The sequence below is a fragment of the Prunus avium genome, chromosome 3 (assembly GCF_965620075.1).
Source record: "Prunus avium chromosome 3, drPruAviu1.hap1.1, whole genome shotgun sequence".
Lineage (NCBI taxonomy): Eukaryota > Viridiplantae > Streptophyta > Magnoliopsida > Rosales > Rosaceae > Prunus > Prunus avium.
Genome location: NC_142286.1, coordinates 10589298 through 10614018, shown reverse-complemented (window position 1 = coordinate 10614018; position 24721 = coordinate 10589298). Strand labels below are relative to the sequence as shown.

Sequence of the window (24721 nt, the reverse complement as noted above, 5' to 3'; positions counted from 1 at the left end):
TTGGGCCACATGAGAAAGAATATCAAGATCCCCAATAGACATGACCCAAGAATTGTCTACTTTCAGATCAAAAAGAAATAAAGAATTGTCCTACTTTTTTTTAGCAGAGAATTGTCCTACTTTTACTGCTTTTATGTCTTCTCAATTACCTTTGCCAATACCAGATCTCTTCTTAAACGTCAATGGCAAATTAAACCAACAATTTATTTTGTTACTTAAAAGAGAACAACACCTCAGGATGTTACACAGTCCAGACTTTATATCATAGAGCATCTAAAATGGGTTTCGCCCACAGCTTCCTTGAGCCCTCCTGAAAAGATTTGCTTCTTCAGAGAGCTTGCCGCTACAAGCGAAGATTGTTTTCAAAACATGTCTGTTTCTTTTCTTTCTTGGCTCTTCAATTTCTTCTAGCGTCTCAGCCATTTTTTATTTTCTTTACACCAACATTTTCAAAACCCCTTTGCAAGAAGATCATAATTTTCATCGTTTTCGTATGGCCTTTCCTGAGCATCTGACGGCTGACATTCTCTCAAGACTACCCGTCAAATCTCTGGTTCGGTTCAGCTCAGTACGCAAAGAATGGCAAGCTCTGATCAGAGACCCCCATTTCATTTCTCAGCACCTCAATCTGAATATTGCAAAAGAAGACCAAAGTGGACGCCTTCTGGTAAAGTACCGTTGCAATGTTACTCGTAAGAATGTCATTTCTCTGCTTTTACATGGCACACATGGTTACATGTTATCAAAATTGGAGATACCATCATCTGTAATGGATTCTCATCACTTGAAACTTGTGGGGTCTTCTAATGGCTTACTTTGTTTAGCTCATGATAAATCTGCTCATCTTTGGTCACCTATGATTTTGTTGTGGAACCCTGCTATAAGGGAATTTAGTGTCCTACCAGACTCAGTTATTGATTCTGTCAATGATGATGATAATGTTCAGGTCCGTGGCGTTGCCCACGGATTTGGGTACCACCCTCTTATTGATGACTATAAGGTTGTGAGGATTGTGTCTTTGTCTTGCTTTGGTAATGCTTGGATACGGGCGGAGGTGTATTCGCAAAAAGTGGATTGTTGGCAGGAGGTTAATACTTTTCACTTTGAAATTTATGAACATTCGTGCACGGCTCTGAATGGTTTGCTTTATTGGATTGCATATGGCAGGGGGGATCGTGAATTGATCGTATCGTTTGACAGGTGTGATGATGTGTTTGGGGAATTGCAGTTGCCAGATTTAAGCTTTTTAGAAATCCCGATGTGCACAAAACTGGCGGATTTAAAGCAATCTCTTCATTTGATAGTGTATACTTTTAGTGGGAGGCAAAGAGAGATTTATGCATGGAAAATGATTGAGCATGATGCTGAGGTTTTGTGGAAAAGGGAATGGACAATTGGACCCCTGCTTGGAATTGAGAGGCCACTGGGATGCGGTTTATATGGTGAAATTTATATGGAAAGTAGAAAAGGGGAGCTGGTTTTGTATAATCCAAGTAGTGAAGAAGCTAAACACATTCCAATTCGTGGCCTTCGCTGTTCCTTAGAAGTCCATTTTTATGTGGAGAGCCTAGTTTCAACTAAAGGACAACATGAAGTCTTACAAGAGACTAACAAGAGGATCATGTAGTTCTGGTTCAGCTCTCTGTATGGTAAATGTTGTATGGAGTTGTATAAGAGGCTATGAAATGAAAGTGATCATGTAGTTTTAGTCTTTGTATGCCTTGTATTATGAAGGTTTACAAGTAGTCCTTGTGTTATTTGTTAGTATTTCTAACTACTGTGATGAGTTTGATTTATGGTGCACTTTCTTTAGATGTTAAATCGATAACAACTCTATATCTCATTTTGCTCTTTGCTACATAACCTGATTGTTCACTTCAGGAGAAATATCAACAGAAGGGCAGCCTAGAAGATTTCAAGTCTCAAATTCCACATTGTCTTCATGTTCTATGATCTGTTAGGGTCATGACAACTTCTGTTACAAAAATCTTCTGGCAAATATGTTCAACCAAGCTCAGGTGAGTCTGTTTCCTTTTTAGTTGTAATATGGTACTCGCCCCTAATGCTGTTGCTTTTATTATATCATAGAACGTAATGGTAAAATTAGTGATTGCCTTTTTGTGTTCCACTAGAAATTCACAGTTGCAGTAATAATTTGCTATTACAGCATTGGGTTGTTCGTTCTGTCAACTAAATATTTTTTGACAGATTTCTTATTTACCATGATAACATACATGCACTAGTTTGCAGAATTTGGATCACATGGTTTATAAGACTTTTCATTTTATAGTTGCAATCAAAATAAGCAGGGACTTCCCATTAATGCTTTTCAACTTGTTGCACATGGTTCCAGTGTTTCAACAAGTTCTCTCTTGTGGACTTTTCATTCATTCATGCTGCCTGCTAACTAGGAAATTGAGCAGTTAAATAAGTTTTGAGATTTGGACTGTTGTACGGAAACATACAAATCAATGACACCTTTAAATTGTAACATTATACAGATAAAATGGTATCTTTCCATTGTTGCTTACAACTGATGGAAGGTTATATACAAAATTTTATCTTCCTTTTTTTGGCTACATTGGTGGTGAGGTACAATATTTCACCTTGCTGGAGATGACGGGCACGTTTCATGCAAATGAATTCTTTTCAGAGGATCAAATCATAGTAAGGACTGTTGACGATGTTGGAATTTGACATGTCCTGGATAAGTATGCTATATAGATCATGTGACTGACAGACTGTGTTACACTAGTTGGAACATTAACTATGAAAATTTCTTGTCCCAAGTCACTTGTTAATTAGTTTGTTTGTTGTGCAGACTTTGGTGCCTCCTACTGTTTCCTGGTTTTGCAGGACAGTGAGGATAAAGTTCATGAAAGAGTGAATTTTGTATGTCTATCAGAAGAAGATTGAGAGGAAAAAGGAGGTAGAGAGAAGAACAATAGAAGGTGATGGTTTCACTATTTCAACTATTTCAAGTCTCTGCAAAAAAAGCTACTGTGGGTTTGAGATTGCCGTGGATGATTCAAAGCTACTGTTTCAAGCCGGAGCATGGACAACATATGAGAACAAAAGCCTTCTGTACTCCCTTGTATTTTGGGGCTTTTTTTAGTTTTTTTAACGTAGAAAAATAAAACATAACAGAGTTAGCCTTGTTATAAATTGAAGGACGCGTATCAAGCAAATATGGAGGAACATAGAGGGGACTGAATTTTGGGCACAGCAGATCCGATCTTTGTTAGTTTGCTGGTAGGTGAACCACGTGGATTTTTGTGTGTGGATTTTTTTCGCTTTCAATTCGATGAAAAGGTATACAAATATGTTTTTCATTGATAGATTGATTTGAACGAACTCTTAGAAATAGATACGATAATAATTGCATCTCCATATGAGAAAAACTTGGTTGCTATTTTCGGTCAATAACGTTTTGCCACAGAAAAATTATTAGCATGTCAAAACATTATTCGTCAGGGATAGCAAAACAATGTAAGGTAGTTCATGCAACTGTTTCTCTTTCCATATAGGTATTATGTCATGTGAATGTCAGAGCGCAACAATTTCTCATATTACTCAAGTATTTATAATTTCATACACTGGCTACTTTTCTGGTTGGTGAACCATGTGATTATTTTTTATTTTTGGCTTAATTATTGATTTGCCTCCGAAAAACTCAATTTTAGTCTCAATTTTCCCCCTTGAAACTCAGTTTCTCTCACTTTACCCTTCAAATATCAAATTCATGTCTCACTTTGCCTCATTTCGTTAACTCTATTAAGACAACTGTTAAGTCATTAGACGTAGCATGAGTAGAGCCTGCTTATTTGCTGATGTGTTTGGCACATACACAAAACTTAATTAAAAAATATTTAAGGGGTGTATCCAATTCAAACTTTTAATAACTTTTATAGAGATTAAAAGTCTAAAGGTATTCAATTTAGATTTTTAAAGAGTTTATAAAAGTCTAGTGGTATTCAATTTGGACTTTTAAAAAGTAGTTAAAAGTATTTAAAAGTTTAGTGGTATCCAGTTGTGACTTTTAAAAAGTCTTTAAAAGTTCGGTGGTAACCAAAAAGTTAATGACTTTTAAAAAACTTATTAAATGAATGACTTTTCCCTACTTTTCAGGCTAATTGTTAATGCTAATTTACTAGTGACTTTTTTTAAGTGAGTTACTTTCATAGAGTTGACAAATTCTTAAATACTATCATAGAGTTGATAAAAGTCACTAGTAAATTGGCAAGACTTTTGCTCTTAACAATTAGCCTTAAAAGTATGGAAAAATCATTCATTTAATAAGCTTTTTAAAAGTCATTAACTTTTTAAATACTACCAAACTTTTAAATACTTTTAACTACTTTTTAAAAGTCATAATTGAATACCACTAGACTTTTATAACTCTTTAAAAATCTAAATTGGCTACTTCCAGACTTTTAAACTCTATAAAAATCATTAAAAGTTTGAATTGGATACACCCTTTGAAGAATTTGTCAACTCTATGAAAGAATTGGGGGGTTTAGGTGTGCAGAGAAAATTTCAAGGGTCGATGGGGGGCTCAAGAGAGGTGGAGCAAACGACTGGGTGGGGGATTGCAGTGGGGAGAGGAAGGGAGGGGAATTGGGGTGGCGGAGGTAGGTGGGGAGTGGAGAGGAGAGGAGATGAGCGGGTTGTGTGATGCTGGGTCCTTGAAAACAAAGCATTTTTTTTTTAACACCTGACCTATACGTGGCATCATTTAAAGTAAAAAAAATGGGCGAACCTCAAAAGATCCCATATATGTTTGGGGTCATTCTCAATATGGGGTATGGGATATCAATTTCATCAATTTCAACCATAATGTTTTAATTAATGTCTAATTTTATCTTTCCATTAAGTTGACCGTTTGGTCAATCGTTAATTGCTGACGTGGCAGCCGTGAAAGCTGCTCCAATTGACAATTTAAGTATTTTTTAACTTATAAATAATTTAAAATTTTAGAAATTAATTATACAACCTAACAAAAACACAAAAAATTGAAAAACATAAAATAAAAGCAAACCCTACCTAGCCTCCGCTTTCCTCAGCCGCACCATCCTCTACCCTACCCACCTTCATACCCACCGTCACCCCCATACCCAAAAATAGTACCCAAAACAGAACAAGAGCTTTGAGGTCTAAGGAGGCTGATAAGGCTTTTCATGAAGAATATAGAACAAAGAAAGGAGTTTCTCTTTTGACATATGCGGCTTGGGTGAGAAATGAGACCTTGTTATAGTTCTTTCAGATCACAAGAGACCCAAGTAAGAAAACGGTGGAAAAAGGTAAGGGATAGGGAGGGTTCAATCCTAAGAAGTACGGACACGGATATGGATACGGCGATATGATACGACACGACATGGGGATACGGTAAATTTCCAAAAACTAGAATACGATACGTCATGGATACAATTATTAAAAGTATATATTAATATATATTAATAAATATATATAACTTAAAACAAAATTTTAAAGAAATAAAAAATTATAAATTATAAATATAGTGTAGCATTATGGGGATAATGTGGATAAGATTGAGGGGTTTGATTTCGCGAATTGGTGGAAGAATACGGTTTCAGAGAGAGATTTCGCGGTGATGAATATGGATGTGGAAGGGACTGAGTTCCATTTGATTCCCAAGTTGATCGAGACTCGTGCCATTTGTTTGATTGATGAGATTTTTCTTGAGTGCCATTCCAATAGATGGTAGAGATCTGTTATTGGCGATGGTGAAGGGGTGGATGGGTGGTTACAATTGAGGGACAGGGAACTGAGAAAGGAGCAGGGAGCTGGGCTGGGCTGGGCTGGGAGGGAGGGATGGTGGTGGTGCCATTGCTGCTACTATGGAGAAGTTGGCGACTGTTGTTGGTGTTGAGGGGCGGCTGGGGCTGGGTATGAGGTTGCAGTCGGTATGGAGGTGGGTAGGGTTTGGTTTTATTTTAAAATTTTCAATTTTATGCTTTTTTGTTAGGTTGTATAATTAATTTCTAAAATTTTAAATTATTTATAAGTAAAAAACTACTTAAATTATTAGTTGGGATGAGTCCCATGACTGCCACGTTAGTAATTGATGATTGACCAAATAGTCAACTTAACGGAAGGATAAAATTGGACAAGTTTGAAAACACAGCGATAGTATTTTGTTTTACCGTTGTTGTTTTCTGGTCTTCTTTTTCACTTTTTGTAATAATGAGTCCTTTCATAAAACCCCTTCAAGTTTCAGAACTTACACTAAAAACCCCTTGAAATTTCAAATTATATTCGCAAAATCCCTTTCCTTAATTTCCGGTCAAAAATATTGATGATTTCTCTTTTTAAAAAAACTTTTTCAAATTTAAATTACAACATTAACCTCAACGATTAGACCTCGGTTGTATGCGCAATCTAAGATTTTATGTTAAAATTGTCATTTGGAGATTTTTGTGTGATAGCATCAACAATTTTTAGGTGGAAAATCAATGGGAGGGGTTTTGTATAAATAATTTGAAACATATGTGAGGTTAGTGGAATTTCCAATACCTCAAGAGATTTTGTGAAAAACACAAAAAACTTAAGGGGGACAACAAAGTAATGATGTGTCATATGCAACATCATTTGGGATCCAAATTCGATGCACAAATTTGGTGTCCCTAACATTATTACTTTCATATATATGCTTCCTTTTTTTTCGAACTTAGGATTGCTCAAATCTTATCAAATTAATCTATATATATTTCATCATTTTGAATTTTAAGTTTTGTCTCATAAATTAATCTTAATCTTTAATAATCACAATAAGTTCAAGTTTTATTTGCCTTTTTTAGTAACCTTAGGGCCAGTGTGGCATTGCTGTGCTATGAAAATAATTGTTGTCAGATTTGCTGTGAGAGAAATCAACTGTAAGATAAAACAGTTTGACGTTTGGTAAACTTTTTGTTATAAGTGATGTTTGTACAATAATCAGTTTCGGAGTGTTTGGTAATTTTTTGTGGAAGTGCTGTGAGCTGTGTATAATGACTAAAAAGGGCATTATGTTGAATGATTTTTTTCTTCAAGTACAAAAGAAAATAATAGGTATACAAGTGAATTACAAAACAAACCAAACTAGCCACAACTCAAATGCAGTGCATAGATGTTTATCTAATCTAAACAAGTGCATATATGTTCATCTATCTCAAATGCAATGATAGGAGCTTACTTGTACAAATAAGCAGCAAAGCCCAAAGTAATACAGATCAATAAAAATATCAATACAGAAATTTCGGCTGTAACAAAAACAAAACTTGCATTAGATCCAACAACAAAGAAACAAAAATAGGAACATTAAAAAATAAACAAATAAAAACCAACAAATGGAAAACTGAAAATGTGTTTAGGAGGAGAAAATGGAAGTGTGCCATGTTAAATTGGGCACATCAGTAAGCTATCGTTGAGATATGAACAGATTTGGTTGGAACTTGTAAAAGCTTAAACAGTGACCACCCTAAATAGATGACTCGGTGTCAGTCGAACTCGAGGGCTGTTGATCCTTAATTGTATTACAAAGCCAACAAGTTCTAAAGTCATTCTTTCCTTTTCAAAGGACAATGCTAACCCTGCAAAGTCAATCGATTCAATTAGTCTAATGCTAGATTGAATAGACTCATTGCTGGAGCATTAAGTCCAAACAAAGTATGAACTACTGACCAGAAAAGGAAAAAAACAAGGTATGAACAAAACAACCATTTCTCTATAACCAGATCGAAATATCAGAGTTTTCAAACCACCCATAATCCCTTGGATTCAACTCCAGCCTCCAGGGGCGTGACATTTTATATCTCTTTAATTATTTTGACACTTTACAATTATTTTTTGGAATTTCTGAAAAGAAAAATTAATCCCATGAAGTCTAGAACTAGTGAACCAGCAATGCCCAGCTGGGTCAATTTGATGTGTCTCTGGAGCCCGAGCACAGAAGAAGTAGGCTTCAACATCACGAGCCCAGGCACTAAGAACACAACCGTCATATTATAGAAAACCAACAACAACAACAATTGATACTTAAAACCCTAAAAATTAAAGAGAACGAATGAAGAATGAAATTGAGAAGAAATAAACACAATATGCTTCTTACTTGAGTCTTGTGGCTTCTTAGGAGTGCGCTTAAATTGATCAAACAAGAACAAAAATGGGGGAAGAATGGAAGAGAAGGAGAAGAGTGCCATGTGGCGTGGGAAGGAGAAGACGCACGAGAAGAGGAGAGCGTGAAATCATATTGAGGTATTTTTGGAATTTTGTAATTTTCATTAAACTCAGCGCCTTCTCAAATCTGATTACCGTATAATTAGAAATTGAAAGCAGCTCATTAGCTGCTTTCCTTTATTGCTTTCTCCCACAACAATTTTTAATAATAAGTGATTTTCTCATAGGTTACCAAACGGGCTGGGCTTCCTAATTTTTTTTTAAAAAATCACTTATCACCCCAAATAAGCAATGCCAAACGAGTACTTAATCTCCATCGTTTTGACTAATTTTCATATTACTGCGCCCCATCAAGTCTCATAAAACAAGTTGGAAGGAGAGCTTCTAGAATGCAATCTAGGGCTAGATCAGCCCCATTTTTCAACTCTTTCGAATTTCTCTAGTCACCATCGGATGCAGGGGTGATTGTGACTGATGGTTAAGGGTCACGATTTCTCCTGACTGCACTATTTCTGGTGTGGTGGGTGCTGATGGCATCATTTTCTTAAATGAGGAAGACATTTTATCAGGAGAGATCTAGAAAGAGAGAGAGTTCTTTATGCAGAGAGGCATCAAGACCACAAAGGAGACGAGAGAAATTGCACACAATTGTAAGGTTGAAGTTTGTAATGAAATAGTTATTGTAGGAATTGTATGAAAATGAGAGGAAACTATAACTTTTTGTACTCTTTGTTTGGGAGATTCACTATATACCCAATATAGGAGCCTAAATTATATAAAAAAAACTTACATGAAATGAACTTTAGAAACACACCCAAAGCCCATTTACAACATAACAAAGAAGTTTCGAACTTCCTACAAATTACAAAACTGTCATTGATTTCTTAAAAAAAGCCCAACTCCAAAACCTCATATAAAAAACCCCGAAAAAAACCCAAAACACTCGATAAGGAATCAAAGTAATTTAATAATCAAAATTAAATTTAATAGGGCCAATTGTCCTTTTTTGGGTTTGTTTAAAAATTAAGTGGTGTAGCATAAATAGAAGAACACTGGGCTTTCCAAATACTCCAACACACAAAGGTAGCATGAGTTAAAATCCATTGTTTCTCCAGGCTCGAGAAAACAGAGTAGAAAGAAATAGCCAAAATCCATTTATCCAACGAAGAGAAAGCTTGGTCATCATCAGGTCTATAAGATAGATTACTAGCATACCATACTTTTCGAGCCCATGGGGATAAGAAGATAACATGCTCCACAGATTCAGGAAAATCATGGCAAAGAGGGCAGATGGGAGAAGGACTCAACTTCCTCTTGAACAAGCTAGCAAAGGTAGGAAGAATCCCATGGACAACACGCCACATGAATAATTTGGGAGAGTTTTGCAAGCCCAAATACAACATCCACCTGGTGAGAAGTTTCAATCCTATTTGACTGAGCTCGCTTGTTTTCCCCCATGATCCATTGGTATCCCAACTTGACTGTATAAGAGCCATTCTCCATGTAAGGCCAAATCAGACAATCAGGAATATCTTTACCTCCAATTGGAAGGGAAAAGATCTCATTGACCTCATCCACAGAAATCAGGTTCTTAATGTCCACCAACTCCCAGCGCTTATGCTTCCAGTCAATTATATCCGCAATCATCATGGGCCCAATGGAGGGGACATGTGCAGTTGGGCGAAGGTACCGATGGTCAGATTGGAGGAGCCATGAGTCTTCCCACAGCCTTACAGAATTGCCTCCCAGAATTTGCCATCTAGCACCACTCAGAATAACATATCTTCCTTCTAGTAAGCTATTCCACGCCCAAGAGGCTCTGCCACCCTTATCAGCATCAAGAAAACCATAATTCGGAAAATACAAACTTTTGAGAATCTTGACCCACAGAGCCTAAGGGTTATTAATGATTCTCCAACATTGTTTGGCCAATAAAGCCATGTTAAAAGATACCAAATCTAGAAACTCAAGTCCACCACAACTTTTAGCCTCTCCCAAATCTGCCCACTCCTTCAAGTGAACCTTTCTCCTAGAATCATTATCACACCACCAAAAGAAAGCCATGACCATACTGATCTCATTGCAAAGAGTAATTGGCAACATGAAGCAGGTCATCGAGTAAGCCAGGATTGCAGTGGCTGCTGCACTGCCTTTATTAAAACTTCCTTCCCAGTAGGAGAGAGCTCCTTGTTGTTCCACCCGTGAATAAACTTTAGAATTCGATCTTTTATATAACCAAGGGCCTCTTTTTTTGAGTGACCCCAAACCGAAGGCAAACCCAAATACTTCCCCGATTGTCTGCCTCCTTAAGATTCAAAACTGAACACACACTTCTTTTGATATTACTCGGGGTATTTGGACTACAGAACATATTAGACTTGTCCAAATTAACAAGTTGGCCAGAAGTTGCACAGTAGGCATCCAAAATGTGGGTCATTCTGCTGCAGTTCTCAGAGGAGGCTTTGATGAAAAGAAGGGTATCATTAGCGAAAAACAAGTGTGAAAGAGTGGGGCTGCCGTTGCATAATCTAATGCCACTAGCACACTCACCTGATATGAGGTGAGAGAGAGCATCATTAACTAAAATGAACAAGTAGTCAGATCCATTAATTTTGATATCCCAGTTTTGCTCAAATTTCTTTTTGGGTAAACAAAAGTTTAGGGGGAGGGGAGGCTACCCCATCCAAAAACCAGGGCATACCAAGCCTCTTTGAGGACTTACAGAGGGGGTCATAGCCTTTTTTTTTTTTTTTTTGGGTACAGATTAACCACCAATAGGGATTGTCGACAGCGGGACTCAAACCTAGACTTTGATAGTGAAGAGAACGATCCTTACCAACTCAACCAACCCTCGTTGACGTTTTGCTCATTTTAAACTCTAGAGTTTCGGAATAATAAATTTTTGGTATACGTGCATGGTCAAATATATATTAGAATGAAGAGGGTTAAGGCTGATAAATTAGGCATTAGAAGTCCCATGCATATCACTTCATTTATTTGTAAGCATAATATGTAATAAACATTTCAGATTTATAACAATTAACATGCTTTCTAAACATGTTCTGAACTTATTGAATTAATATTGCTGCATGGTCATAACCGACTGAGAGCTATATAATCTAGTTAAGGAGCAACAATGGGGAAAAGCTCATATCGAAAGTTACAACTCCCACCCACAACACGCCCACCTCGTTGTCCATCACAACAATTTGGCAATTCGCTTATTGCATCATCAAGACACTTCTTACAATCGGAACTATAGAGGTCTCTAGTGCATTGAGTCAAACCATATAGCGTTTCCGATGAGCTGAGCTCTAGCTCACCAGTAGCATAAAACTTTGGATTAGAAGAAGCTTTAGTAGATAACCCGCTTAACAATTCCTTAACTTTCGTATTGAATGGCGTGGGATCATCTACTTTGTAGCCATTCAACAAAGAAAACTTGTTTTTGTAATCAACTTTCCCAGCAAATTTCACATTTGAGTACTTGAACAGGCAGTTGTCGTACCATATTATGGCTCCTTTTCCACTAGGGCAGCGCTCACCGAGCTCTTTGCTTGCTTCAACGACACAAGTCTTGCAATCTTGGCTTGAGACATCCCCACGACATAGGGCTAGCCCATTCGCTTGGTTTTGGCCTTTACCAGTTGATCCGAGGCCAAATCCAGTAGGAGGAACTTTTATGTATAGAAGATTGAACAACTTAATCAAGTTAGCACCATATGGGCTTTGGGCAGTGTAGTTTTCCTTGCTGAAACAAAAATGGAAAAGTGAAGCACCAAGCGCTGCATGGTGTAAAAGACAGAAGAGTAAGAAATAGAGAGGGATTAATTTGGAGAAGAACATGGCTGAAACTCAAAGTGGGTAATTTGTTCCGTTTTTATTTATGTTTCTGTCCAGAACACACTCTATAAATACACATTTAGGAAGTTTCTAGAAGTACTGGTCATGTATGGCCTAGTTGAAATTGCTGACGTTTTAAAGTGGGAACCTAGTCAAAAACATTAGCACCCGAATTTATCTTTGAAATTAAATAATGCTTTGTATAATTGGATGGGGATACAAATGATGCTCAAAGAGAAATTACAGTCAGTCGCTAATGAAAAGTGAAATGTAGAAAACAATCAAATTTTCAAAGCATTCTATTATAATGACAGTTTACTCTCAACACGCAACCTCACCTACGGTATCACTCAAGTGTAATACATGGACAACATATATTGGGTGACGTGGGAGCAAGGGCGGAACTACTCCAAGGGCTACAGTGTGTTGTAGTCCAAGGAGGTTTTGGGGATAAAAACAAAAATCAAACATATATATCTAACATGTGTTTACACCATAATCGACCGAGCACATTCGGCACAAAGTAAATAGGCACATGTGCCAATTGCCAAAGGAAAGACACTTGGGTGTTCCCTAAAATACTAATGACGTCATCATCTTCTTGACTTGTTGAAGGGATACCTCCCTCCGGAGCGATAGTCGCCTACCGAAACAGCTGCTGATGCTCTCACACTACAGAACCTAGAATCACATACACATGTCGCCACCACAACAATTTGCACAAAGTTGCACATTGAAACTTTGTGCAAACTCTCACTTTCACTTCCCTATAAAAGAGGAATAGTACTCAGGTAAAAAGAGTAACTATTTTCACGTTTATTGTTATTCTGCCAAAATTACCATGCATCCCACACTTGCTGACTTAAGCATCGGAGAGCCTTCGTCAGGTACCACACTGGTATCCAAAGCTTGACGATTGCTTCTTCCCTATTTCTTCTACAGGATCTCTCCTTGCCGAAGATCGACAACTCTCTTGTCCTGCTGAAGACGCAACACTTCTTCCACCTAAGTTGATCTTCCATTTTGGGCATCAACAACATGTTTTATAAATAACCTAGAATTTACTAACCAATTAAAGTCCAAAAAAGTTTTCAGTCTTTATGAATTTATGAATTTAGTTGCAGGGGATCAATAAACATACACATTAAAAATTAAAATAGATACACTTTCAAGTATGTTGTTGAACATATTTTCACTTTGATAACATGTGTTTTTTGATTGCATTTAATATGTATTTGTTTATGTTAAAGCTTATTGGAAATTAACATTTACCCATGCACTCGAAGTCTCCAAATTCGATTTCCCCTTCACCCAATATGGCTTATAAAAAAAGAAAAAAAAATATTGGAAATTAGTCAATAGAATTATGAACTGGCATGTTTCTAATTTTTTTTTCAAAAAAACAAACAATAGTCTAAACTACAAGAAGGTGGAGGGTTGAAACCTGAGACCTCCGATCTGCAAGTCGAGACCCTTGTCCACTTGGCTAGACCCCGTTGGCAAACTAACGTGGTTTATATGATTTAAATTTTAAGTTAATTAATAACTTTACCTAGCCCACTTGTTAAAAAATTTATTGTTCTGTCCTTGCGTGGGAGCATGTACGGTTGTTTGATCCGACACGTGAATAGTCAACTCTACTACCATAAAAGAAGTTGCAATTCACCCGAAACCAAGCAGGTTCTGCGCATTAACATTAAAACTAACGCATATTTATTGATATATCCCCTGAAAGTGTATTTGAGTCTCACTTTGCCCCCTGAAACTCATTTTATCTTTACTTTACCCCATTTTTCCTACATTCTTGTCTCACTTTACCCCATTTTTCATAAAATATTAATTTAAAATTTAAAATATTAATATAAAATATATAATTCAATTTTAAAATTTAAAATCCATACAATCCAATGTCCTAGAATATTACTTTTTTTCATTCCTAACGAAGATATTTAGTGGCGGTTAGCCCTTAGTTTTTGTCTTTTGTCAAGCTGCTGATCAGCTTCATTTTAAGAATATTTTGGCATTGCATTAGCCATTTTTACTTTTCTACGTCGGCAATGTGATTCAAGCTTCCACTTTGCCTCATAGCAATTGGCGAAAAAGCAAACATAGGACAGGCTGAGATCAACTTCAGCGCAAATTGTTTTACTGTTAATGCGCAGCACCTGCTTGGTTTCGGGTAATATCACAACTTCCTTTATGGTATTAGAGTTAGCTATCTACGTGTCGGATTAAACATCCATACATGCTCTCATGTAAGGACGGAACCATAAATTTTTCAACGTATAGGCTAGCTAAAGTTATTAGCTTAAAATTTAAATCATATAAGCCACGCTAGTTCGCCAATGGGATCTAGCCAAATGAAAAAGGGTCTTAACTTGCCCACCGGTGGTCTCGGGTTTAAACTCTTCTCCTCCTTGTAGTTTAATTATTTACAATATTTTTATGGATTCTAAGTTTTAAAATTGAATTTTTAATTTTTATATTTTATGAAAAATGGGGTAAAGGGAGACAACAATGTAGGAAAAATGAGGTAAAATGAGACAAAATGAGTTTCAGAGGGCAAAATGAGACTCAAATACATTTTCAAGAGGTATATCAAAAAATAAGCCTAAAACAAATTGCGCTGAAGTTGATCTCAGCCTGTCCTACGTTTGCTTTTTCGCTAATTGCTATAAGCCAAAGTGAAAGCTTGAATCACATTGCCGACGTAGAAAAGTAAAAATGGCTAATGCAATGCCAAAATATTCATAGAATGAAGCTGATCAGCAGCCCGACAAAAGACAAAAACTAAGGGCTCACCTCCACTAAATATCTTCGTTAGGAATGAAAAAAAAAAAAAAGTCTAGGACATTGGATTTGTTTGGGTTTTTTGTGCGGTGTTGACCTCAAATTTAGGCAATCTTCTAGATGGAAGTTGAAAAAAGTTGCTCTGAAGGCAGTGGCGGAGCCACTAGGGAACAGAAGGGTCCCAAGCCTTTACTAAACTCTGTCTCTCTCTCTTCTCTAAACTTTGTCCCAAGCCTTTACTTTTTTTTTCTTCTTTTCTGTAAATAATTTAATATTGTGTGTATGAATTGAATTGAATATTGAAAGAGGATACAAGAGTTTTATATATACAACAATTAAAACTTGATGTGTGAAAGCTGTAATTTAAAACTTATTTCTTGATTTTTACCTTAGACTATATTGGTCAGTGGCGGATCCAGGATTCAAAAGCCAAGTAGGCGAAACTTACCTTAAAAATTCGACGGTACGAGGGAATTTTATTTATTAAATTGAAATCAATAGGGCACCGTCAATTGAAATCAATAGGGTTTGCTTTGCTCATATTGTTTTTTTGAAGTATAATATAAGTGGGCATGGCCCATGGGGTTGGAGTGGAGAATGTCGGTTGGGTTGGAGCATTTGAGTTGATATTGCTTTCATTGTTTTTGTTAAATGAGAAAGTTTGAGTGGGCTGAGCCATTGTTTTTGTTAAGGAGGGGAAACATTTGAGTGGGTTGGGGTTGAGTAGGCAGAAGAGATATAATTGTATTAAGTATTGGGTAATATTTGGTTTGGCAAAAAATGGAGTAGGCGGCTGCCTACCCTGCCCTTTGGGTAGGACCGCCCCTGATATTGGTTCAGGAGTTTGAAAATGATTTTCAAGAAGCTCTATGAGAACCTATAGTATTTATGCTCTAATTCCCTTTATTTTTATATTTTGCAAGAAGCCCCCTCTAAGCTCAATTGGCCAAGTCTAGTTGGATGAACTGTGGGTATAATGTATTGAACGTGCATGTTGTTGGAAATTAAACCAATCCCACCCACTCAGACCAAAAAAACCAGTCTCACCCAACTGTTAGGTTTACTGTCTTATCCACCACAGGTTTAAAATTCTAGAAATTTCTATTTATCTTATGTACACTTCAGCTCTTTTCTATACTTGAGGTTTGATTGTTGTCTTTTGGGTTTTCTAGGCAAGTGGGGTGCCGTCCAACACAAGATAGAAAAGCTGTGTATTTTGCTTTAGTGGTGATCAAGGTCTTAAATATCAAGACTTTAGGAAATATCGACGAAATATCGATGAAAATATCGATGAAATATCAATATAGGTAAAAATGAGATAAATTGTAATAAAAACATGAAAATTTTAATGAAACCAAGGAAGAGAGTGCTTGTTTGTCACATCTTTTTTTTTTTTTTTTTTCCGTCAATTGTTACTATTGCATCTATACTTGAGAATTGGACATTTTGAGTTAAGATACTGCAAATCGTAAGTAAGAAATTCAACAATTCTCTTATTTTGTTTAGATTTTAATAATAAAAGTTAGACGTACTTTATAACCTTTGCTGATGATATGGCCCTTCACTAACAAGCACTTGAGGTTGATCGTGTGTATGATTTTTTGGGAGGACTCGATCCCAACTTTGATTCAATTCATAGTCGGATTCTTGCTATGAACCCGGTCCTAACTGTCCTTGAAGCTTATGCACTTGTGGTGGAGGAAGATAATCGCCAATCCTCCATGCTTGGAGGAGGTTCCATGGCAGTCAAGCACTATCGGCCACCTTACCGTGTGTCCTCTGACCTGCCTTCCCGTGGTCCCAAAACTGATGATACAAAGGGGACTCAGAAGTGCACTCATTGTGGTGGTAATCATCTTCTTGAGAAGTGCTTTAAGCTTCATGGTTATCCTGAGTAGTGGGATGCACTCAAGTCCTGCAACCAAACACCCAAGGCAGCGTGTGTCATGATTACCGATGCTTCACCATCTTTTACCTTGCTCTCCTATTCCAACCACGAATCAGGTACATGGCCCCACTACATGGATAATTGACACCGATGCCACCGATCATATGACTTTTGACTCTAATGTTTTTTCCACATTATCTTCTAAGTCTCATTATTCTTACATCACTAGTGCCAATGGGGCTCCTTCATGTTGCTGGAGAAGGAACTATATCACTTTCCCATTCCTTATTCTTAACTCATACACTACTTGTTCCATCCATTAAATGCAATTTGTTGTCTATTGGGAAATTACTTGACTCACATAATTGTTATGCCACATTCTATCCTTCCCATTATGTTTTTTAGGACTTCACAACTCACGCAACGATTGGGTGTGGTAAACGGAGAGGGGGGTTGTATTCCTTGACGATCTCTTCACCACCTAAGGCAGCTCACACTCATGGTTCCAACTCACAAGTTCGCAACCAACACTAGATTTGGCTCTAGCATCATCATCTAGGACATCCATCCTTTGGCTATCTTCAACGTTTGTTTCCATCTTTGTTCCGTGGTTTAGTTAATCCTCAATTTCGGTGTGAAACCTGTGTACTAGCCAAAAGCCATCGAACTATTTTTCCCTTAAGTGACAATAAAACAGAAGTTCGTTTTGATTTGGTTCACTCTGATGTTTGGGGTCCTGCTAAAGTCTCTTCCAATGGCAATAGGTGGTTTGTTACATTTATAGATGATTATACCTACATGACATATTTGCTCGCCCATAAAAGTGATGTTACCGCCACAATACCTGAATTTCATGCTATGATCACCACTCAGTTTCAAGCATCCATCAAAGTGTTTCGGTCTGACAATGGTGGGGAATATGTGAATGGTGTCTTGGCTCAATTCTTCCAGGACCAAGGCATCATCCACTGAACCTTCACCCCTTTCACTCCATAACAAAATGGTGTTGCCGAACGAAAGAATCGTCAATTACATGAGGTTGCACGTGCCTACATGCTTGATAAATCAGTCCCTCACTACTTATGAGGTCATTCTCTTCTCTCTGCAGTATGTGTGATTAATCGAGTGCCTAGTAGTGTTTTAAATTTCCAAACTCCGCTAGATACCTTGGCCCATCATATCTCTCTTCCTACCATTCTCAAATTGCCTCCTCGAGTGTTTGGTTGTGTCATTTATGCTCATGTTCCCTCTCTCAACGAAGTAAGTTAGATCCTTGTGCCATCCAGTGTGTGTTTGTTGGATATGGATCAACTCAAAAAGGATACAAGTGTTACTATCCTCATACTCAAAAGCACTTTGTCACTATGGATGCCACTTTTCATGAAGATTTGGCCTACTTTGTGGTTTCCAGGTCCCCTTCTCTTCAGGGGGAAAGGGGAGTGAAGAGAAGGACACATCATTTGAAGAGAAAACTGAAGAAAATGTTGAAAAACCTAAAGATTTGCCCCAGGCAATCGGCCGCCACCATAGTTGTGACCGGTCGCTTTTACATAGAGTCAAAGACAATCCAAAAATTCCTTTGGCAACCGATCGCCACCCTACTTGCGACTAGTCCCTTTTACACAGAGTGGAAAATACTGGAGAAATTTCAGTCCCGTTCTGTCCTGACCTCGATGAGAACCCTAAGACCATGGTACCTAATGGTGATCCAGATGTCCCTAACATTCAACTACAAAATACAATCCCTCCTGCCCTGCCATCGCATCATTCGTCTAGTGATGAAGAAACACCTGAGGTAATCATTGAACTACCTAGTGTTACACCATATACACTTCCACCAAGAACCACTAGGGGAAAACCTAAGCTTCAATATTGCCCTGACCTTAATGCTAAATCAAAATATCCCATCAATAACCATGTATCCACTCACAGATTGTCAAAGTCATATGCATCATTTGTCAATCAATCATCTACTATATGTGTTCCAAGTAAGTGGCAGGATGCTGTGACAGCTTCGAGGTGGACTGAAGCAATGGCTATTGAGATGGAAGCTCTGAAAAAGAATTCTAAGTGGGAAATGGTTCATTTACCACAAGGGAAGAAACTAGTTGGATGTCAGTGGATATTCACAGTTAAATACAAAGCTGATGGATCCATAGATGGATACAAATCTCGATTAGTGACCAAAGGATATACACAAACATATGGAATCGACTACCAGGAGACATTTGCACCTGTTGCCAAGATCAACATTGTACGTGTTCTCATATCCTTGGCTGCGAACCTTGACTAGCCGTTACTGTAGTATGATGTAAAAAATGCATTTCTTCAAAGCGACATACAAGAAGAGGTGTACCACCAGGGATCCCTATAACATCTAGACCCAATACCGTATGCAAGCTGAGAAAATCAATATATGGGTTAAAGCAGCCACCACATGCCTGGTTTGTGAAATTTACTGATTCCATGAAGCGATTTGGGTACAGTCAAAGTAACTCAGATCACACATTTTTCTTGAAGCGTCGTGGTAAAAAACTTACGACCTTGATCATCTATATAGATGATATGGTAGTCACCGGTAATGACAGTGAAGAGATGCAGATTCTATAGAAGCTCCTTGCAAGTGAATTTGAGATGAAGGAACTGGGTGAGTTACAATATTTTCTTGGCATAGAGGTTGCTTGATCAAAACATGGCATATTGCTATCCCAATGAAAGTATGTGTTAGATTTGTTGACAGAGATAGGGATACTAGATTGCAAGCCAACTGACACACCTATTGAACAAAATCACAAATTGGGGATGTATCCAGACCAAGCTCCTACTGATAAAGAAAGGTATCAAAGATTAGTTGGGAGATTAATTTATCTGTCCCATACGAGCCCCGACATAGTTTATGCTATGAGTGTGGTAAGCTAGTTCATGCATCAACCAAGTGAGGCACACATGAATGGAGTAATACGGATATTGCGATACTTGAAGACTGCCCTTGGAAAAGGGTTGATGTTCTCCAAACATAGACACAAGGATCTCGAAGGATACACTGATGCTGATTGGACAGGTTCTATCACAGATAGACGTTCTGTGCTGTGGTTGGAAACTTAGTCATTGGAGAAGTAAAAAGCAAAAAGGTGTGGCTAGATCCAGTGTTGAGGGTAAATTTAGGGGAATGGTTCAAGGAGTATGTGAATTGCTTTGGTTACGGAGATTACTAAAGGATCATGGAATTAAACAAGTGAATGCCACGAACCTATATTGTGACAATAAAGCTGCTATCGAGATAGCACATAATCCGATACAACATGACCATACTAAGCATGTTGAAGTTGACTGGCACTTCATCAAATAAAAATTGGAAAATGGTGTGATTAAATTTCCGTTCGTAAACTAAAAAAATCAACTTGCTGATATTCTGACAAAGACTGTATCCAGTAAATTTTTCTATGACTCACTTGACAAGCTGGGCATGCGTGATATCTTTGCACCAACTTGAGGGGAAGTGTTAGCTAGTTTTTTAGCTAGTTTGTTTGCTAGTAGCATTAATGAGGTTGGCTGCATTAATTAGGTTGGCTTGACTTTAGGTGGCTGCAATAATTAGGTTGGCTTAACTTTGGAAGGCTGCTGCTACTGTTCGGTTCATTTTTACACATAATTTATCATGTTATTGACCCATTATTTTGAGTTAGTTCTTGACATTTTATAACTTTTTACTTCATTTATGTGTTTTCTTAGATTTTACCTTGGTTATAATGAAAATGAGCTAAAAGTGCATTATTGGTTATAAATTCTGTTTTTGTTCATTTTCGTAGGTCAACTTCTTGGCCTTGGATCAGCATGCTCTGGTACTCGGATGAGGTGAAGATCTTCATGAAACTTGTTCCAATTGATGTTGAATACAACATGTCCAAAATTGGGCTCCATTGGACAAGTATAGCCTATCCAGCTGATCCAGCATGTTACCACAGCTATGAAATTCTGTTTTGGGCCAGCTTTCACCCCCATTTGATAGCACCTTATTTCTACTTGTTACCACACCATTTGGTAACAATGAATTACATTTGAAGTGGGATTTCCTGACTCAAATGGAGCCTTGGAATATACTTTAAAACAAAACTTCATTATTTGCAAGGAGACAAGGAGACAATGGGTGAAGATTTTGGCAATAGAATATTAAAAGTAAAAGCTGAAAAGGAGGAAAGAGAGGGGAGCAAAGGGAATGTGCATCAGCCTTTGAACATGGAATTCATTGAGGGAGAGATATTGAGCAGGTTTTGGAGCTGAAGAGCTATGAAAGGAAGGAGAGAAGGTGAAGCCAAGGAAGAAGGAAAAAGAAGACTTCCACCATTGAAGACCTTGAGCTTTCATTACTTACAAAATTTGTAAACTCTTTCTAGTTTTATTTTGAATTTGTGTTTGAAATAAGTATGAGTAGCTAAACTCCATAGCTAGGGCTTAGGTTGAAGCCCTAAACATGAAAACCTTATTGTTTTGATGCTTGAGTGTATGAATTTCTAAATATTGTTGATGAATTCCAATTCACCAAATTAATCTATCCTTGATGTGTGTTTTTCCTTGGTTGGCCATATTTGAAAGCATGCTTCTTGAGATTGTTGGGATTATGTGTATCTTCATGTTGTCCTAAGCAATAAATGGATGAAGTAAGAATCATCCGTGTGAATTGGTTTCTTGAATGCCTAATGTAAACATCATGCTATTAGGATTCTTGTGGTGTTCATATTCTCTTTGAGCTTAATGGGTTTTTCTTGTAATTGAATCAAAGTACTAAGCACACCTAGATTCGGTTATAGGGAAGGCACAAGCATTGTAGCACTAGCACTGCACTTTACGTATATTAGAAAGAATCAATGCGTCTTGAGCCACTAGAACTGGTCTTGATTGCGAACATCTTCATCAACACGTTTAGATTTCATCACTTGAGTATCCATGAACATGGGTAGAATTGTTTAGGGTGGATTCCGAAACCCTAGTGTTTGTTACATTGTACTTTCACACCTTGATAACTCATCTCTGTCATTCACATTTAAATTTAAGGTTCATTTACTTTCATGCATTAGAATTAGGTCACTTGAACCAAACCAACCCCCCCCCCCCCCCCCCCCCCCCCCCCAAATTGTGTTTGTGTGTTTACATTGTTTGAAACGTGGTGTGTTTTTGTCATCGGTTTTTGTCTATTTTTGTACTTGGTTTTGGATTTTGATCCGCGCTGTATTCTTCGTTTTTGTGTGCTGAATCCAACCATATAAAGAACGTGAAATTTGGACAAATGGTTGAAACGTTATAGGTCAAACACTGAACAGAGGTCAAAACTGAAAAACAGAGAAACGAATCTATCCAAATGGTGATAAAAGGGTGATAGAAAGTGCTGTTTGTATTTTTCTTTGGTTTCTTGTGTTGTTTCATTTCTCTTACTTTTCTTTGGTCATTTTTAGTTTCCATTTTGCATTTGTGCATGTGTGGTGTGTTAAATTAGTGTTCTTTACGTACTCAAATTAGAACTTATAGGAAGCCGATAGTTTCTCGTGGGATCGACCCCGTACTTACATAATCTATACCTCAATAGATTCGTGCACTTGCGGGTATTTTTAATTGGTTGTTTGCACATTAATTTGTGCCGGTTACTAATACAACAGCTACAAATCTCCAGGATTATGACTCAAGACCAACTACCATCTACCTACTTGTAATTAATATTAAGCTTGAATAACAAGCTTTCTCCTTGTATAAATTCTGCTGTAAGTTATACAAATAATCAAGAAGCATTGATACTAGAAAATCTCTACCCTTGCATTCTATTTGGCATAAGAGGATCATGTAGTTCTGGTTCTGCTCTCTGTATGGTAAATGTTGTTGGCGTGACTTGTGGACTATTGACTTACTTTCCATACACACCAAGAATTCCTATTATAATTGTAATTGATTTACTTTAATTCCTGATTTCCTACTGTAAATAGATTTAGGAATTTATTATTTACTTGCACATTCAGGTTTCATTGTATTATAAATATGACCTCCTACAAGGAGAAGAACATACAAAAAATTCCCACAAACAAATATTCTCATATTAGGTTTCATATTTTAGCATGGTATTAGAGCGGCGATCTTGGAATTGCTGACTCTAGTTTCAAACCCCCGTCGCTGTATTAGGGGTTGATGATTTTTTCAACCCTCATGAAGGTAGCACCACCGACTCATTCTCTCCTTCTCAACCAACCACAGCTGAGTTGAGTGCCCAAGTGGTTCAACTCCTACAGATGCAACCTTTGACCCCGAACCCGATCCTGAATCAAGACCCTATTTTGATGACCCCGAACTTGATCTTGAATCAAGATCCTATTTTGATGACCCCGACCGCGACCCTGACTACGACGACGACTCCGACCATGACTCCGATGATAACCCCGACCCCGAATTTGTCTCTGATTCAGACCCAGATCCTGACTTCAACTCTGACTCCGGCCCCGACTCAGGCTCAGATCCCAATCTGGATTCATATTGTATCTTATGCATCTTCCGTTGCACAGATTATGACTTCTCGACTAACAACCCCAACACATGGACGAGATTGCTCATATTGTGGTGATCCAAGACACACTCATGAGACTTCTTTTAAATTGCATGGCTACCCTGAATGGTGGGCTACTCTCATACATCGAACACAACGCGATACGACCAGTAATGGTACTGGTTATAGATTCCATACTTCGGATCAGATTGATTCTAGTAGTTGGATAATTGATTCGGATAAGATTGATTCTAGTAGTTACTTATCATGTGACAGGGGCTGGCACTGTTGCACTCTCATCTTCTCTCTCACTGTCTAATACTTTACTTGTTCCATCTTTATCTAATAAATTGATGTATGTTAGTCAGCTTACTGAACAATTGAATTGTTGTGTACTCATTTACCTGAATTTTTGTTTGCTTCAGGATATTCACACTAAGAAGATTCTTGGTCGTAGTACTAAGAGAGGGGGGCTATATTATGTAGATGACTTCAATCCTGGCATGGCTAACAATGTGACGCATCCCTCTGATAGCAAACAAAAGCAAAATCTGGTTGTGGCACCGTCGATTGGGACATTCGTCTTTTAGTTATATGAAGCATCTTATACCAGATTTATTTTCAGGCTTCAAGGACTCTGACTTCATATGTGACACTTGTATTTTGGCAAAGAGTCACTGTGTGCCCTATCCGTTGAGTATGACCAAGTGTACTACTCCGTTTACGTTAATTCACTATGATTTCTAGGGACCTTTACCTATCACTGCTCCTTCTAGCGTTCGGTGGTTTGTCACATTCGTAGATTATTGTACGCAGATGACATGGTTTTATTTGCTGAACAATAAAACTGAAGTGTTTTCCTGTTTTCAGTTCTTCCACAAACAGATAAAAACTTAGTTCAATGATCAAATACAGATTCTTTGCAAAGACAATGGTGGAAATTTGTCAATCATGACTTTCAGACTTACTTCCAACAACATGTAATTATCCATGAGACAACTTGTCTTCAGACACCACAACAAAATGGTGTTGCTGAACGAAAGAATCGACATCTTCAAACCGCCCAGCACTTCTGATTGGCGCTCATGTTCCTCGCCATCACTGGGATGATGCTATTGTCACCGCAGTTCACCTGATCAACCACATGCCTTCTAGTGTATTGACCTATAAAACTCCCTTACAAGTGCTTGCACAACACGGGCCCCTGCCCTCTGTTTTGGTACTCACACCCCGAATCTTTGGATGTGTGGCTTTCGTTCATCTCCACAAAAATCAACGTAGCAAACTTGATCCATGTGCACTTCATTGTGTTTTTGTGGGTTATGTCACTCATCAAAAAGGCTACCGCTATTATCACCCTGCTACCCGACGTACCTATGTCACTTTGGATGTGACCTTTTTGGAATCTGAGTTGTTCTTCCATGACCCATCATCCAATTCTACGCTTCAAGGAGAGATACAAAGTGAAGAGCAAAATTGGAGCAACTTGGAAAACGAAGAAA

The 24721-nt window shown here is 37.7% G+C and overlaps 1 protein-coding gene, 1 long non-coding RNA gene and 1 pseudogene across 2 annotated transcripts; 2 read left to right on the top strand and 1 right to left on the bottom strand.

Moving 5' to 3' along the window:
• Window positions 1-133: 133 nt before the first annotated feature.
• On the top strand, window positions 134-2018 carry LOC110757925 (F-box/kelch-repeat protein At3g06240-like). The gene is made up of 2 exons (XM_021959675.2): window positions 134-1649; window positions 1882-2018. The coding sequence occupies exon 1, from the start codon at window positions 494-496 to the stop codon at window positions 1625-1627; it is 1134 nt and encodes a 377-aa protein (XP_021815367.2). The 5' UTR covers window positions 134-493; the 3' UTR covers window positions 1628-1649; window positions 1882-2018.
• Window positions 2019-2026: 8 nt separating this feature from the next.
• On the top strand, window positions 2027-3338 carry LOC110757926 (uncharacterized). Its single transcript, XR_015834308.1, has 2 exons — window positions 2027-2667; window positions 2822-3338. It is a non-coding gene; the product is annotated as an uncharacterized LOC110757926 (long non-coding RNA).
• A 7805-nt stretch (window positions 3339-11143) lies between these two features.
• On the bottom strand, window positions 11144-12043 carry LOC110757945 (antimicrobial ginkbilobin-2-like protein pseudogene; annotated as a pseudogene).
• Window positions 12044-24721: the final 12678 nt, after the last annotated feature.